At 37.4% G+C, this 17,663-nt stretch overlaps 4 protein-coding genes across 5 annotated transcripts; 3 read left to right on the forward strand and 1 right to left on the reverse strand.

Moving 5' to 3' along the window:
• Window positions 1-276: 276 nt before the first annotated feature.
• Window positions 277-3,964, reverse strand: LOC119066746 (solute carrier organic anion transporter family member 74D). Its single transcript, XM_037169371.1, has 9 exons — window positions 3,613-3,964; window positions 3,359-3,550; window positions 3,147-3,303; window positions 2,868-3,088; window positions 2,279-2,807; window positions 1,961-2,216; window positions 1,578-1,872; window positions 1,262-1,519; window positions 277-1,189 (listed from the first exon to the last, which is right to left on the reverse strand). The coding sequence occupies exons 1-9, from the start codon at window positions 3,689-3,691 to the stop codon at window positions 675-677; spliced, it is 2,502 nt and encodes an 833-aa protein (XP_037025266.1). The 5' UTR covers window positions 3,692-3,964; the 3' UTR covers window positions 277-674.
• A 5,228-nt stretch (window positions 3,965-9,192) lies between these two features.
• LOC119066007 (synaptic vesicle glycoprotein 2A-like) lies at window positions 9,193-10,308 on the forward strand. The gene is made up of 2 exons (XM_037168225.1): window positions 9,193-9,542; window positions 9,600-10,308. The coding sequence occupies exons 1-2, from the start codon at window positions 9,322-9,324 to the stop codon at window positions 10,306-10,308; spliced, it is 930 nt and encodes a 309-aa protein (XP_037024120.1). The 5' UTR covers window positions 9,193-9,321.
• Window positions 10,309-10,644: 336 nt separating this feature from the next.
• Window positions 10,645-11,924, forward strand: LOC119066008. The gene is made up of 4 exons (XM_037168226.1): window positions 10,645-10,710; window positions 11,327-11,401; window positions 11,631-11,758; window positions 11,821-11,924. The coding sequence occupies exons 1-4, from the start codon at window positions 10,670-10,672 to the stop codon at window positions 11,922-11,924; spliced, it is 348 nt and encodes a 115-aa protein (XP_037024121.1). The 5' UTR covers window positions 10,645-10,669.
• A 2,883-nt stretch (window positions 11,925-14,807) lies between these two features.
• LOC119066764 lies at window positions 14,808-17,098 on the forward strand. Of its 2 annotated transcripts, XM_037169401.1 has the most exons (4): window positions 14,808-15,018; window positions 15,393-15,790; window positions 15,853-16,413; window positions 16,450-17,098. In XM_037169401.1, exons 2-4 carry the CDS (start codon window positions 15,440-15,442, stop codon window positions 17,017-17,019), a joined length of 1,482 nt encoding a protein of 493 aa, XP_037025296.1. In that variant the 5' UTR covers window positions 14,808-15,018; window positions 15,393-15,439; the 3' UTR covers window positions 17,020-17,098. The 2 variants fall into 2 exon arrangements, with proteins under 2 accessions (XP_037025296.1, XP_037025295.1); XM_037169400.1 differs by having other exon boundaries at window positions 14,811-15,018; window positions 15,853-17,098.
• Window positions 17,099-17,663: the final 565 nt, after the last annotated feature.

Raw genomic sequence — 17,663 nt, forward strand, 5'->3', positions numbered from 1 at the left:
CAGTATTACTATTATGCTAGCTGTATGTGACAGGTTATAGTGGCGTAGAAATGAATATTTGTCTCTTGACGACAAGAACCAGCGATGAATGTAGGTTAAAACTAATGAACTGTACAAGACTTGCATCAAATACTATTATCACCAGTATCTATTCATCAGGGACTATTTTTGGGAGCACATTCTCTCATATTATCCCAAATTTTCACACATTTTCCTGAATTTTCCAACATTTTTCCAAATTTGCCAAGAACATTTCTTGTGAAAATAAAGGAAAATGTGAAAAAATTCAAGAAAATGTTTTCCAGAAAATAGTCACTGATAGTCATACAAACTTACTTTGTTGGAAAATGATTAGGAACTGGAAGTTCCAGTTCTCACGTTTTGTACTGTTATGTATCAGGGTCTATGTAAACGGATTTAAGTTTCTAAAATAGGTTAAAATGTAAGAATGTTTTCAACCTTTGAATCAGGAAAGGTGTTGATTTGCGGAGGATATGGTCTGATAGAAAAGAACATTCAGATAAAATCAGGCACTATCACAGGAATCACATTATTATGAAGAATCTTTTAAGGCAATGAAAGAAGTTGTTAGTTCAATAGATACACACATGCGATAATAATAACAAAACAAATCATTTTACCTATTTCTACAAACAGCAAACAGAAATTTGAAATCAGAAATCAGTTTCAGGACTTAACGGCCGCTGCCGAATACTGTTTTCAACATTAATTTTATTCCTTACCGGAGGACTGGTGCTACTTTCATGCACTCCACTCAACGAACTAATCGAACTTTCCAATTGCCGAATAACATTCGCGTCCGACTCTCTATCACTGGAGTCACCAACCGACGGATTGATGTCACTGCCAAACACCCTCGGCATTCCATTCGTATTTGGACTGGTTAGTGTAATATCGGATTCCGTGTCGGAATCGTTTATCGTCTGAAGCCGAAAATTCAAATTTTCTTGATGTTGACCGTTTGACGTGGATGGGAATTCAATTTGTGCGTAGGTGAGGTTTTTATTCGGTACGGGCTGCTGCGGTCGAGGCGATGCCGTTACGGATGTGGAAGCATTCGTGGGTATTATAGTTGCGTATGGTGTGACGTGTTCGTAAACATTCGAGTCAATTTGTGGACTATTTCGCTGAATATTGTTTGACTGGTGCAGTAGTGGTTGAACTAGTTCTACAATTTTAAAATGAAAATGTTGTGGATCGAGTCTACGTCTTTATTGGTTAGCTGGTAATAAGACAGAACCTTCAGTATTGCTAGCTTGTTGATTTGGTGCATTTTCGTTGGATGGATAGGTTTGCATTGGAATCATTCGATAATTGTTGTCTTCAATTTCTTCGCCATATAGTTCTAAGTCTACCACAAAGATGAATACGAGAATATCGAACAGTATCGATACACCGATCAATGCAGCTGTTACAATGTTAAGAATGTTTCCAAATGTTGGCGATTCGTGTAGGAAACATTTTTGCTGATCTGTAGACCAATATTGGCAATATTCGTCTGAAACATTTTTTAGATGAAATTACATGCATCGACTGATCATAAATATCCAAATTACCAGCAATAAATTGATAGGCAAATTTGCCGGGCACATAAACGATCAGTCCACCGAGAAACAGTTCCATAGACAATGCCAATGACTTATCTTGCGGCAGAACGCATCGGATTGTTATAATCAAATTGCCAATGAGACCCGAACCGAGAAGAGCCGCACCAAATATGGTCAACACTTGAAATATAATCCAGAGTTGCTGACAATCCGTAAAACCACAAGCACCTTCTGTGGCATACACAGCAGATTCTTCGTTTAACACCAGCATTGTATCCACACCACAAGAGCAATTTGAGAAAATCTGTTTAGAAGAAATCGATTGAAACCAATTCAGCCTCAGCATCACGAGATGGAATCTCGTTGTACGAGGAGGTGTTGCAATGACTTACCCGTTGGCCATTTAAAATCGTTTCCGACGAGCATCCTGCATGACAAGGTGAGAAGAACGTCTGTACACTGTCTATGGGACAAACTGGGCTGAATGGAACATTGCTGTCACAGATGCACTGCTTCGAACAAAATGGATGCATCAACTTTCCACCACCACCACCGGCAATATAATTGTGGTCGCACTCCACGAAAATGTAGACCACGAATAGAACGCATACGATAGATGCTGTGATAACATTCCAGGCTGCTATTTTTCTATTGTACAAGACAGTATGTTAGGTCGGCATACATTTACAGCTTTTGTGACGGTTACGTACCTTGGACTGGGATTTGCCTTGGCTATGATTAAACCAGCCACTAATATCATCAATCCGACTATTGGTGGCTTTAAGAGCGTTGTGATAATCCTTGACATCCATTCATTGGAAATGGACGTGGACACGTCTGTCGGTAACAGAAATCGAGACTGTAAGTAGTTTTTCTCGTGAAAGAAATAGTTGACGATGGCAGTCTCGATGAAAACCGTCGCCAAGACATTGAATATCAAAATCTTGTTGGTGAACATTCGTTTCATTGAACTGAAAAATGAAATGTCCGCCAAGAGTTTATTTGGTGCCAGGGACAACTGACTGTTATTGGTAGCCACTTCGATGATATTGTCGGCTGCCTGTCGAACGACAGTGGTGAGAAGCCGTTTCGGAAATAGCGACACAAGGAACGCTAAAATGAATAACATTGGACTGATGATCGCCCAGCCGAGCCACCAACCAAGTGATGTTTCTGCAACTCCAAAATTGAGTGCCGATCCGAATTGCCATCCCCACACGCGAGCTGCCAATGCGGCCCCTGTAAACAGTGAATCGCTGGTAATTATTCGCAATGATTTGATTTACAATTTGTGGGTACCAATAAGTGCCGGGCTGTTGTGCGCCAGAACATTGTCGTCTAAATAACTGAATGCTAATGTAAAGAAGACAATGTTACCGCCAGCGATTCCGAATTGCAGAATGAAAAAGAGTATCAATGTTGTGATCGTGTATGACCTTTCCACAGTCAAATTTCCACTAGTCGTTGATGTGCACAAATTATTCATTGGTGCAGCCATGATGGTCATGTTGGACGAGTCACTATCGGAAATCAATGAAATGTTTATAACAAAACTGCTAAGTAAGGTTCCCTGCTTACTTGTTTGCTAAAATCGGTATAATAACAGCCAAACTCAACGCTGACTGAAGCATCAATATTCCCCCGATCCACGATATTCTGTGAATTCTGTTACCCCAATATGCCAGCACAACTGCAAAAATTCCTTGAAATATTCCATGGGCAACTAGCAACCAATCTTGAAACGAACAAAGTTACTCCCTAGATCACCACGTATGCCAATCGAAAGTTACCTAATATTTCAACTGGTTGAAAATTCAATTCAACTGCTGCCTGTCTTGCAGATAGCTGAAAGTATCGCTCAGATGCTCCCAATGTTATTCCAATAATTATCAGTAGCGTGACGAATAATGTGGAAGTGCCGAGTTTTTGGCATGCTGGTGTGTTACAACATCTCATTACTGTTATACCGCAGTCCAGCGATTCTAGTGATGGTCATGGTTGTTAGTATCTTGAAGTGGTAAAGCGCCTGAACCCATTCACTCACCTTTTTTGATATTGATAGCATTTGCTTCAATTCTGGGTGTGTTTGATTCACTTCTTATCAGAGAAGATGGTCGAATCATTTTGAACTTATTATTCACAGTAAAGGTTATTCACTAATTACGTCACTTGGAGAGGTATACAGACTCGAAGAGTTACACACAGAAATTGAAAGTAATTGAACTGATTGCACGGAATTTTAATGAAAAAAAAACTACCCGAAATATTGTGCGTGATTAATGATTTATTCGAAGAAAACCTCGTATCGCGTTGAGTTATCAACTTGCTTCAATATATTACCTCAACCCAAATAAAGTGTCTATTCCAATAGAATGCTAGTTTTCGAATAATTTTTTTTATCTTTTGCTTAGATAAATGATAAAAATGTGGCTGATAAGAACCATGTTTTGTATCTGTTTATGGTGCGTTATCATCATACTGTACTTCGTTGTAAATGTGATTAATGAAATGGTTATAGTAATGATATATTAGATGGCGTTTAAAGCTTAATTGGTTTTTAACCTTTTAAAAGAGGGCAATGTACTGCAGCAAAATCATTAGAAAAATCTGTTACTTCATTTGTGTAACAGTTGATTACATTGGATGCTGCGAAAGTAATCGACGAAGTATTGAAATCCTCAGGTCAAGTTCGAAAATAGGCGGTATCTGGGAGTAGTTCTCGAAAGAAGCCTTTTCTGCTCTTTGTTAACACGATAACTGGAGCAAGGTTCAACCGATTTTCAAAAACTTTTTTTTATTCGACGAAGTATTGAAATACCCAGGTCAAGTTCGAAAATGGGTGGCATTGGTTCAAGCATCTGTGGGTAGCTCTCGAAAGAAACCTTTTCTGCTCAAAGTTCAACCGATTTAAAAAAAATGTTTGGTGGAGAGTTGGAATTGATTCCTGAGGTTAGGTTCTAAGATAGATCCCAACAAAAATCTCTTCGAGAAAAGTGTGACGCAGTCTTGGAAGTACAATTTCTAAAATGAATGATATCGCTAGAGTTAACGCTTTCAGCTTCGTTACGCAAAAATTAAATTTTACACCCAATTTTAGTACAAACAAACTGGCTTAGTTTTTCTCATCATCTGCCAAATAATTTTTATCAAAAACAATTTGACTGGAAACAACCAAAATTTTACCAAAAAAATCTGCGTCGCAAAGTGGCAAATGTTCAGGAACCGACCAGCAAGAAAATTTACCTGCCACATGCGACGCAGATTTTTTTTGGTAAAATTTTGGTTGTTTCCAGTCAAATTGTTTTTGATAAAAATTATTTGGCAGATGATGAGAAAAACTAAGGCAGCTTGTTTGTACTAAAATTGGGTGTAAAATTTAATTTTTGCGTAACGAAGCTGAAAGCGTTAACTCTAGCGATATCATTCATTTTAGAAATTGTACTTCAAAAACTGCGTCACACTTTTCTCGAAGAGATTTTTGTTGGGATATCAGTCGTTTTAGAAGTTTTAGAACACTGCTTTTTATAACAGTTTATAACAGAAATTCGGAAATTTGACGAAATTCGAAAATTCAAATCGAAAATTTGACGAAATTTGACGAAATTCGAAAATTTGACGAAATTCGACGAAATTCGAAAATTTGACGAAAATCGAAAATTTGACGAAAATCGAAAATTTGACGAAAATCTGCCACCATTCAAGAAATATCTCTAAAACCCCAATTGACCCACCCATTTCCAACTTTCGACATTTTTCACAAATGCCCTTCTTTTTTACTCGTAAAACTCTGAGACTTTGCCGAAGAAAGTAACTCTCTATCTGCCACCATTCTAGAAATACCTCTAAAAACATAATTGACCCACCCATTTCCAACTTTGTCATTTTTCACATATGCCCCTCTGTTCTACTCGTAAAACTCTGAGACTTTGCCGAAGAAAGTAATTCTCTATCTCTCATAACCCAAAAAAATATTAGTCCTTTCATCCTACGCTCGAGTAGCTCAAAATTTGGTCACTCTAATCACTCTAGCTGAAACGAATCTGCCCCGATTTTTGTAATTATTTTTTTGTTCGAATCGTGTTACGAATACCTTTCATTTGATGGGTCGCACGCCTCTGTAGGTTTCAATACAGCTAAGCTACAGCCGAAAACGCGTTCCCGACCCTCGAAAACCACACTCAGAAACCACTTCGAGGCCAATAAAACAAAATTCTGGTTTTTCCTGGGGTAATGGCGTATCACATTTTCATTTTAATGCCCACCCTGAGGTTCCTGCAAAATTTCATGGAGATTGGCTGATTAGTTTCCGAGATCGACCGTCGATAGATAGACAGATAGATAGATAGACAGATAGATAGAAACATACAGAGTAAGTTGAAAGATTTTGATTGTTTGGAAAACGTTAATTTGGTGCATTTTCTATCAAAATGACCAACTTCAAAACGATGTATCTCCGGCAATTTTAAAGTTACATAGTCGAGTGATAGCTCGTTTTGCTCGTATTTGAAGCGCGAATAAGATAGAATAGGATTTGTGGTGATACAGGCCAAAGGAAAGAAACTTAAATTCTCGCCTATATATAGTTGCCGCGTCTCAAAAAAAATGTCTTCGTTCTTTTTTTGGAAGTTAGACTGCGTCAAGTCCTCCGCTATCGCTTCGGACATGATTATGTTGGTCTAACGAAGAAGCTGATGGTGCTAACAGAATTTTTGTATCTATTTCAATAGTATGTTTCTTGTTATGTGACTTTGCCTTGTAAACAAAACCGAATAAAAAGAACAAAAATTAACGAGTGTGAAGTTTGCGGCCAGGGCGAAGCGAGGGCCGCAATTCACACGAGTTTAAATTTTATTGAAAACCTAAGTCATTTTTACCGGGGCATTTTATATACAAAGTTTCGAAGATTTTCAGTGAATCTAAACAGAATTAAATCATCAATGAGAGATCAACATACAGTTCATTGAAATAAATCAATAAATCATTGCCAATAAAAATACTATTGAGAAGCTCAGACAAACAGTCAAGGGATCTGACCCACCCAACAGGTGGGACCTAGTTATAGTATCGAAACGCTGTTAAACGCTCATGGAAATGCACCTTTTGTAAATAAATGATTCTTGAATTTTGCATGCGAAATTGAAATTCTCCTGAAACGGAATTTTTTGGAATTTTAAAACAGTTGCCTATCGAAACAGGTGTAATTGCTACATGTGCACCGAAGAATTTATAAATGAGTTTAAATGTTTAATTTAAAAAAGTCATCAAATTAAAAATATTGAAATTAGGGCTACCCATAACTTAACCTTTCAAAGTCTGCAAACGGAAATGATCGAATTTGGGGCCAGCTTTTTTTATCTAAATGTTTTCAACAGATTTTTAGAAAAGTGATATCCGTTGCTCCAACTTCGAAAATTGTAGCATTCACTTTAGTGAGAAAACGTGTTTTTCGTGCAAAACTTTACATGCTGAATGAAACAAAGATTTTATAGGGAATTTTCAGACATAAATCGAAGTTTACCCAGTTACAATAAGGAATAATAAGGATTCTTTTGCCAAATTATTCTTGTTGGTATTACAATATTCGAATTCATTTGCACCAGATACGATCGAAGCAGACGCTGAATGGGTGATTAGATCACATGATGAGAGTCGACTGGTTAGCCTGGCCATGGCAATGTATACGCTATAGACCCACAGTTAATCTGTTTTCATCTGTTATCGATAACGACTTTGATTAATGAGGTCTTATATAGCAAAAAGCATGTTCAAAACAAATGAAGTAAAAGATTTCTAAAAGCAATCTCTGAATATCTTCGATCAAATGAAGTAATAGTTTGAACAGTAAGACTGCTAATATGCAAAAAAGCATTCGTTGTGTTGAGAAATATTTAAAATCAAAACATTGAAAAGAAATTAAAATTTTGGAAAGAAAAGAGGAGTTTTCACAATATTGAATTTCTTCTGAGCAGAAACATTATTTGTGCTTCACATTTGAAAGTTCTTTCTTGAACTGTGGCGCTTTGCTTCCCAGGAAATTCATAAAGCTCATAAGGGCCTTACGGAGAAAAATGTTTTGCGCAATGGTTCGGAGATTTTCTTTGACTTGTTTGGTTGCATCACTCTCGACTTCTACTCGAGCTGCAAACACAATGACCCGTATATTTCTTAGACTTATTAGACTTAACGTGAGGGGTTCCGCCCTCTGAACCGTCTGTTAATTTGGGCACTCAAAATAAGCTTCACATAATGCATGAATCATGTCTGCTGCTATTGCGTCAAAGATGGATAATTTGCATGCGTGCAATTTGCATGTGTGCATGATTAATCGGTTTACCTAACATTTTTGTCTTTGAAGTTACAGCTCGTGGTTGTTACGGGCGAATAATGTTTATTATCAGTAGTCGCGTAACCTATATCATATTTTGTAATCGGTTTACCTATTTTTGTCTTAAAGAATGTTAAATTTACCAACAAACGAATGGGACGATAGAATTACGCCATCAGTGCACTGCAGAATTTGAATTTTCGATGAATTGATGGATGAACCAAATAAATTGAATATTTAAATTCTATTAAATCATCGGCAACATGAATATAGGGCGTCCTACCATTTTTTATACAACTATATCTTTCTAACCATTGATTGGATTATACAGGGCTCAAAATCTCTCAAATGTTGACAGAATTTTTTTTTATCGAAATCTGACCAATAGGTCCAAAGATATTGTCGTTTAAAAAATGGTAGGACGCCCTTTAGTCATGTTGCTGACGATGCTAAAACACTGGTACCCTATAGTCGGTGGTTCTATCCATTAACTTCCGTGGCTAAATGTACATTCAGCATTCAATTATTTCCTGCCTCTATCATGGTTCAAACATTTTCCATCTGCAAGCAGACTATAGTTTTAGTAATAAAAAGGTCAATTACTCGACGCAGATGCTAATAAATTAATAAAATTAAGTTAAAAATAAGAAATTTTTGCTATATATTCAGTCGGTGTCTGGAAATGTTTTTCATTCGAGTCCAAATTTTCTTAAAAATGAATTCATTACCATTATTTGAAGCAGTTGTAATACTGGTGCTAGTGCATTTGGCTAATGCTAAAGGACCTGCAGGTAGCTTAGGAGTAGTATATTGTCGCAAAGTAGGTTGGCCTGTAGAGGCGACACATTTTTACATTGTGATTCATTCTAATTCATATTTGGTGGTGTGATTATGTGAGGGTAAGTTTGACTGATTGATTTCGCATAACAACTTGTATGATTTTGCCCTCATACCACGCCAAAAATAATCTAGCAGTTCTACATCTATTGAAGAAAATCCTAAAGAAAAGGAAACCTTCAAGCGAGGTTAAACACGTCCCTTTGAGTTTTTCATCATGGATGAACCATATATCGGATTGCGTCTTTCTCGCTTCCCTTAAACTGAGAAAAGTTTTTCTCTTTCAGCGACAAACCTTCAAATTTCAACAGCAACTATCACAAAAGCTGCGTTCCTGCCACTCAACATCGAAGAAGCTTTGCATCTGACGAGTAACTGGAACAATGTCAAGTGTTTTGTGAAGCTTACATTTCTGCATTTTTGCAGAATTCGGAAAGTTCAACTATGTGCTGGTAGCTGTAACTGGTATTTCTTTGGCTGCTGTGTTGCTCGAAATGACTGCAATTAGTTTTGTACTGCCCGTATCTGAATGTGATTTATTATTAACTACAAAAGACAAGGGGATGCTGAGCAGTATCGGATTTATCGGAAATGTTGCTGACGCTCCTTTTTGAAAAACTAATCAAACTAAGCAAAAATTGTCGAGCAGGCATTATTGTCTCATCGTTTTTATGGGGCTACTTGGCCGACACGAAAGGCCGACAAATTGTCATGAAGTGGTCGTTATTGCTTGCTTTTATCGTTTCCGTTGCATCATCATTTTCCAACGATTTTTGGTCGTTGCTCATCTTAAGGTTCCTAACCGGATTCTTGTAAGAAAATTTTTCGGGAAAGACGAAAAAATTATCGCTTGAATCGCTTGTTCGCAGTGTTTCCGGTGGCTATGGTCCAGCATTCGCTTATATTGGTGAATTTCACACGGAAAAGAACCGGTCGCGGGTAATTTTGTACGCATCGATCATTTTAGGACTTTTTACCTTAGTCTTGCCACTGGTGGCATGGCTCGTTATTAACCAAGATTGGATGTTCGATTTTCCTGCCATACAATTCACTTACAAACCGTGGCGATTGTTTGTCGTTGGCTGTTCTATGCTAAGTTTAGTCGCTTTCGTTATCTTATGCATTCTACCAGAAAGTCCGAAATTCGTCTTGAATAACGGCAATGTGGAGGGAGCTATTGAAATCATAAAGACGGTTCATCGATGGAACTGTGGAAAAAGTGCCGATCTGGATCACATTTATGGGCTATACGATGAAACAGCGTCAGAGCATGAACAGGATGTGCGAAAGATGACATTGTTCGCATCGATTTGGTTCCAAATCAAGCCTCTGTTTTTGCCACAACATTTAAGAACGACGGTGCTGATCTGCATTTTAAAGTTTATTGAATTTGCCGGAACTAATGGATTATACGTCTGGATACCTGAAGTATTAAATCGTCTGGCCAAGAATGACGTAGACTATCCTGGCGAACGGATACGTATGTGTGATGTTGTTTACAGGTACCGACCGAACATCACGTATTTGGACGATAACATTGTATTCTCATCGGAGGTAATTGCGTTCTCGAAATTATGAAAAATCAGAATTATAATATTCCATTGCTTCCAGAGCTGCAATGCTAAATTCGAAATCGCCACATATGAGCAGACGGTATTGCTCGAGATCTTTTACACTTCTTCATTTGTGATCCAGGCACTTCTAATCAATAGAGTTGGAAAATTTCCGTTACTTTGTCAGTATAATTTTGAAAAATACAGGCCTCCCACACCTCCTAAAATCTATTAAAACTCATAAAGTGAGACTTCAAAAATCTCAATAAACTTTAAAGGGTGTGAGGTCTGAAAATGGAAATTTTGGAAAATTTTGAATTTAAAATTTGTTTTTGGGTGTTACAGTTGGAATAACAGTTATTGCAACAATCGCTAGCATTTCAGCTATGTACGTTGAGGTGCCGATGTTGTCAGCTTACTTGTATATGTACGTACAATTACTTACGATTTCAATTATGTAGTGCAGCCGTAGACCCACAGGCCTTGAATTATTTTGTTATGCATAGACAGGTGGTTTTGCTTCAGCTGCATTGTTCGTACGATCTAAGTAAGTGTATCGGTTGATACTCCTCATACAAAAAAAACAGCTCGTTTGAACACAGTGCAAACGTTTCGCCAGTTGAAGCAAAGACAGCTGTTGCTAGTTATGCACAACAATAGACACAATAAACATAACACTGCTCCTAGCACGAACACTAATTTCTCCAACGTCAAAAAACCTTCAAATTTTCAAACATCCACACCAGTTTATCATGACTACTGTCTTTTTGAAAGAAATACAAGACCCATTTTGATTGCATGAGCCTCCGAATATTTTTATGTTCATGCTGGGAGCAATGGGCAACAGTACATTACTGTCCGTGTTGAGACATGTGAGACGTGTGGGAAGTATTTAAAACAACGTTATTTTGTATGCTTTCGGCCTGAAAATGCGAAAACCCGGTTTTGAGAAAAAAAAGCATTTTTCTCGGCATTTTCTGGCCGCAGACAGACAATCTAACAATGTACCAGTACACAATTTATATTCAGTAATTCCATTACAGGCTACAAATCCTGATAGGAACAACAGACTCGATTTTGAATGCTGTAATTGTTGATTTATATCCAACAAATGTGAGGTAAATTTGATTAGACTAGCCTTACATTTGAGTTCCTAATGTTTAAAAAATTACGAGTGACTGTGGTTTGAATCTGTTTATAAATTTCATCAAAGAAGGAGGAGGAGATGATGGACATCGTTTAAAAATGTGTTCAAGTTACATTTTAGTTAATAGACAGATGAGGTCACGAAGGGATCACCTGACAATTCAGACAATTCTATGATTGAAATTAGTTTTCTCTTAATAGAGCAACTGCGATGGCAATTGGTTCAGTAGCAGGTCGCCTCGGAAGTGTGTTCTTTGCTTACGTAATAGGACTATTGCTTGACTATCATTGCTCGGAGGCGCTTGTGATGACTTTCTCGTTGTACATTCGTTAGTCTGAGATTTTTTTAAACGAAATGGGTTTCATTTAAAAATTATTCTGTTTCTTTCAGTGTGCGCATTTCTAGTAATTTTCATCCCGAATATACATAAAAGACCGGAAAAGAAAACTGTTAGTTCGGTTGGTGATGAAGCTTCAAATAAACCTGTAGAATAAGAAATTATTATAAAAGTTGAAAATAGAAATTTAAAATTGCAATTCTTTGACACATTGTTCTTGTAATGACCTTATGAACAACTATGGATACGATCATGATTGAGCTAGGCATGTTCACTGAAAAATATCATCAATCGATGATAAAATTTCCAAATAATCGATACTACATCAATCGAATGTTTTATCGATAATCGATAAGTATCGACTGATAATCAACAAATATTCACTGAAAATCGAATTATCAGTCGTTATGTATCGATCGATTTTCAGTCGATATTTATCGATTATCGATAAAACATTCGATTGATATTGATTCCAGGGAGATAATCGATATTTTATCAATCGAATGAATTATCGAACATGCCTAGATTGAGCAAGACTGAAAACATGGTAACACGGTAAGTCAATAATATGCGTCTTACTTTTCGTGAAATATTTTACTTCTTCAACGCACCAGCATTTGACTATCTGGACCTTCGCGAATTCGAGTTATACCTACTTATAAAAACAGCTAAAATACTTTTCATGTCATTGTTAAGTGCAATGCAATGCTGGTTTACTATACTTATAAATTGGGATGATTTGCACAATTCTTTATCTTTTGAAGCAGCAAAATTATTGTTGTCAGCTAAAATTTTTCGAGCTTTAAACTTCAAGTTAAAACTGAAGGTTCTAAAGTAAATTTACGTCAATTTGTCAGTTACCAAATATGGTGAAAATTAATTTGTTTGTATGACCTTCCGAAAATCATAATTTTCGCACTACATCAGCATCTCTTGCACCCATTGGACCATTTTTTTAATCATATTACCACAGAGTTAAGGGACAAGTTTACTACTAATCACAACCATAATTTCATTCCCAATCGATTACAGCCACAATTGGTTCCCTAAGAGCTGATCGCTAATTCCTGTCTTCGATAACAGATGTCGCCACCAAAGTTTTGTTTTTATCATGGTCTCATATGTATACAATACCTTCGATGCACAACGATTTTTTTAAGAACACTCATCAAATGGTCAAGCTAAAGCTAACGAGATAATAAAGCAGAAAAAAACTGTGATAATCATGCAAATTTAAATTAAATAAATTTGAGTAAGTACAATTATTAAACGTAAAGTTTGTGCAGAATCACCAACAGCTGAACTTCACCAGCTAATCAGCAAACACACTCTACTTGTATAATATACACTCAAAACACATTCTAAACAACGAGATTACTAAAGTCATACGTGTTATATGCGCACATAGATGACCTCAACCACAGCACTGCTACTAGCACGAACGTAGAAAATATTCGGAGGCTGATCAAATCACAGTAGGCACTACGTTTCTGTTATACATATAGATGACTTGTTTTCGTTGCATGAGTTAAGACATACAATACAAACAATCCTTAGCGGTAACTCGTATCACTAAAGCCTCCAAATTTGACACTTGTCAATTCAGTGTTCATGCTAGTAGCAGAGCTGTGCCTCAACGTATGTGTGCAGTGTGTGTAGCTTGCATTTGAATTGTTTTCGATACAGAGGTGTTGTCTTTGTCGACCAGCTGGAGATGTTCAGCTGTTGCACATTCTGCACAAGCTATACGTTTAATAATTGTATGTTAAATTCAAACATAGACCGTTTCTAACCGGTTGTGAATTAATAAATGAAAAATTGTCAAATGTAGCGGTAATTTAGCGGATCATTCTTGCGCAAAACATTGGTTACTATTTTTTGTTTTGTTTTTAAACCTTTTTTGCTGAAACTATTTATTGCAATAACTGTGGATTTAAACAGCACAGTATTAGCAACACAGCTGTAGTTGTTTATGTCACAAGTTTGCGTTACTTTGTCACTGGATGTGTATACACTGCTATAAGACTAAAACATCCGATTTCGCAACGTGCTTTAAGCAGTTCACTTTTCATGCAGTATCATCAACAGCAAAACTTTTCCCTTTGCCATTAATCCTATTTGTCCATAAAAATACCATTGCATCGTAAAGAGTGAACATTTTGAGGAGGCACGCGCGAAAATGTAATTTATGCAACACGATGTTTCTCATCGCGTGCGAGAAAACTTTTCTCGCACTGAAACGAGAAACATCGCATGCATAAAACGTTGTATGTAACTGGATGTATATATGTGTGAGTGTTTTCTCGCACTTTGATGTTCTTGTCTTACTCGCGTTGCTCGTAAGACAAACGAACATCGCGTGCGAGAAAACACTCACACATATACATCACGTTACATAAATAACTATTCCACCTTTTCTTCCCCGAGTCATATCTCCCCTCCTCTGAAACTTCGAAAGTTTTGTTTGTTTTCTTCCCTTGCATTAGATGCAATAGTCATTTTCATAACTAAGGACTAATAAGATGAAAATTCTGTTGATCTGAGGCGTCTTTTCGTTTTATTAGCCCTAGTTAAGTATACATGCTGAGGGTGTCGTCTCTGTCACGACAGGGAGAAAGTATTATTTTCGAATTCTTTGGGTTTCCGTCTTTGTTTGTAACTTTTTATTTTACCAAGTGTAATGTTTGTAGCTCGAGCCGAAAGCGAGTGATGCAACCACATCCGGCAGAGTATAAAGTTCCAAACAATTATATAAGTTATTTTACTCACGAAATCCACTGGAAATGAGTTTTAACATTCATGTCAATGAAGTAATGACTCATTTTCCGTGGGAAAGTGAGTAAAATAAGTATCTGACCTTTGCAATTGGGGTACGCCAATGGAAACAAATAGTGTGCCAATAGAAGAAAGTAGTTTCCCTTCGTGTTAGTGCTTGAAAGCCAGTCAAAGCCGTCTCTAACAGAATTATGTGCTGTCATGTCTCTGTAAAATAAATATAGCTTGGACCACACGCACTAATACAAATGTCTCAAGTTGTCTAGCCTGCGGTATTACGACCATGTACTGAAAAGCGAAAGACAAAGTACTTTGTAAAATGTCGTTGTCATTGTAATCGCTCGTAAATCAATTGGTGAATTAAATGTTAATTTAAGTGTTCCCTTGACTATATTTTGATAAGAATTATTACATTATATTCTTGTACCCTGTACCGTGCATGATTTTCTCAAGCTTTTGCTAGTCAGAAAAAAAAGGTAAATACAAAAAATCGATTGCATTTGCACCATCCTTCTTTGGGGTTAGGTGCAGAACCGGCGGCTTCCACATTTTCATTTAAAAAACAAGACCGCGAAGAAATCCTCTAAAACTAAATGTGTTTTCAAATCAAATTTATTTTATTTTAATGACTGCGATGATAGCGGTCTTTTTTCGTTTCTGTAGCATGCACATGTCACGTTACGATTTTTGGGGGACTGTCGTCTGAATGCCTGAATAGACTTGACCCCAAATCCTCATAGTTTCTATTTGTAATACTACAATTTCGTAGCGACTAAAATTATCTCTTAAACGCCATAAACGCAGAACATGAGACGCAGAAAAGAAATGATGATAAAGCTACCTTTCTCAGCTTTCAGATAAAAATCAATGTGTTAATATCCTCAAACGTCTAATGCCATGGAAGGCCATAGTTCATCCACATATACGTCATCTCCATACAATTCAATTTATAAGGAGCAATTAAACCCCAACCGACAAACGCTGATTGCAACGCGAATAGCACGACCTCAAACAGAATGGCATCAAATGCGTAATGTTTCCGCTACCGTGACATCCGCTGACTGGAAACCAACAATACATGGTGATTCGGAATGGCCAGTATCTCAATTTGATTTTCCAGAAGAGTTGATTAAAACACCTGTCAATTCAACGGATCATTCACTGTCCACCTCTACATGGCATGAAACGCTAAATTATGAACTCAATTGGAATGGCCTGCATGACTCACCACAGACATCGAGCAAAGAGGTAAATTCAGTGAAATTCAATCCTATTTGATTGTCAAATTAAATCAAAATCGTCATTTACAGTTGAACGAAACCAGTGACGCAGCATCGCACCAAGACACATTAATTGATCCTACAATGAGCTTTGGGAATGTACCGATAGAGGAAAATAAGATTTCGTCACATGAAAGACCAACAGACCACGATGATTTGATAAGTGTTCCAGTCACATCACACATTGCTGCAAAAATCAAACCGATCGGAGAGGAGAAATTTCCAGTAACAATTATTCATCCAATGAACATCGGGAATGTGTCAATTGAGGATCGTCGCTACAACAAACCGTTTGAAGCGGAAAAATGGACAACTCCAGCCTTACCAGCGAAATTCGTCTTTTCAACAAACAGCAGTAATGTGGAGATTGAAGGATACACTAATTGGCCTCCACATAGTTCGGAAGAACATATTCTATCGGATACAAGCATTCCGACTGCATCAATACCATCAGATTTGATACCACCAAGCCAAAGGCCGAATATCGTTCAGACGCCAAATGTCGTTCAAACGCCGAATATCACTCAAACGCCGAATATCACTCAAACGCCGAATATCACTCAAACGCCGAATATCACTCAAACGCCGAATATCACTCAAACGCCGAATATCACTCAAACGCCGAATATCACTCAAACGCCGAATGTGAAAACGGTGAAAACGCAAAAACGGCCGTACAAACGAAAGGAAAAAATTCGAGTTCAATCAAATGAGCGGATTAAGCCTAATCAGATGACCTCCAAATCATCATTGAAGTTGCCATTTAAAAACGAAACCGAACCGAATTCGTTGAAACGAAAAAATACGGAAACTTTACTGTCACATGCACCGGCTAAAATGAACTTCATCCCACCAACGCGAAATGAGACCGTAGCGAATACCACCAGCGTCGCATCTCTCAAACGAAAGAATCAGGAAAAATCGCTGCCTATTCCAGCCAAAAAACCAGCTGAATATATAAAAAATGGTCCTGCCGTTACTGACGCTCGTCGAGATAAGCAGAATTCGTCAGGCCAATCGTATGAGGATTTTGTCAAATTTCTTTCGCGCAATGACGTTTCTGTATTCAAAGTTCCGCCATCGCCGGTTCCGACGAAACCATTGCCTGTTCGGCAGGAGCCATTGCACATTGATTGGGAGAAATATCGCAGAATATTCAGAATAAATAACGTCACGATCGAACGTGTACGCAACTAATATGCGAAAATAACGACGCCCTTCTTTAAAGTGATCTTTTTGTTTTATGTTTTGAAATAAAACGTTTTTGTAAAATGTTCTCCTGGGTACTTTTTGGAAGTGGAACAGCGGTCGAGTTCGATAAAACGTTAAACCAACGGTTCTTCAAAAGTTTTCTCTACAGGTATTCTCAACAGTTTACGCTTTACTCGATTCATCAAGTACTAAAAATCCACTTGTTATAGCTCTACTATATATCGTACCGAAAGTCCATAGTTTTTAATAAGGATCGGAACGGGTCGACGCACTTCTGATCTGGAGCTTTGGAACACACAGTAATACAGTTAAATAGCTGGACTCATACGTTTGTATAGAACAGGCAAATTGGAATTTTTTTTCCTCGATCCACATAGATAACACATAATGTCGAGAAGTTATTGATCGAATGTTCCAGGTCAGAAGTGGGGTCAACCCATTCGAATGCTTAGTTTTCAAATTTTTAAATTTATCTTTCATACATTGATGAAACACATGCGCATTCGTATTACCTTAGGATGACCCGTATTTTGCCGTCGTCGTCACAATAAGACAACATGAACTGATATAAAACTTCTATCATTAGCTGTTAACTCAACAGGTTGTTCGTAGGTTTGATCACATATCGT

The sequence above is a fragment of the Bradysia coprophila genome, chromosome IV (genome assembly GCF_014529535.1).
Source record: "Bradysia coprophila strain Holo2 chromosome IV, BU_Bcop_v1, whole genome shotgun sequence".
NCBI classification, from domain to species: Eukaryota; Metazoa; Arthropoda; class Insecta; order Diptera; family Sciaridae; genus Bradysia; species Bradysia coprophila.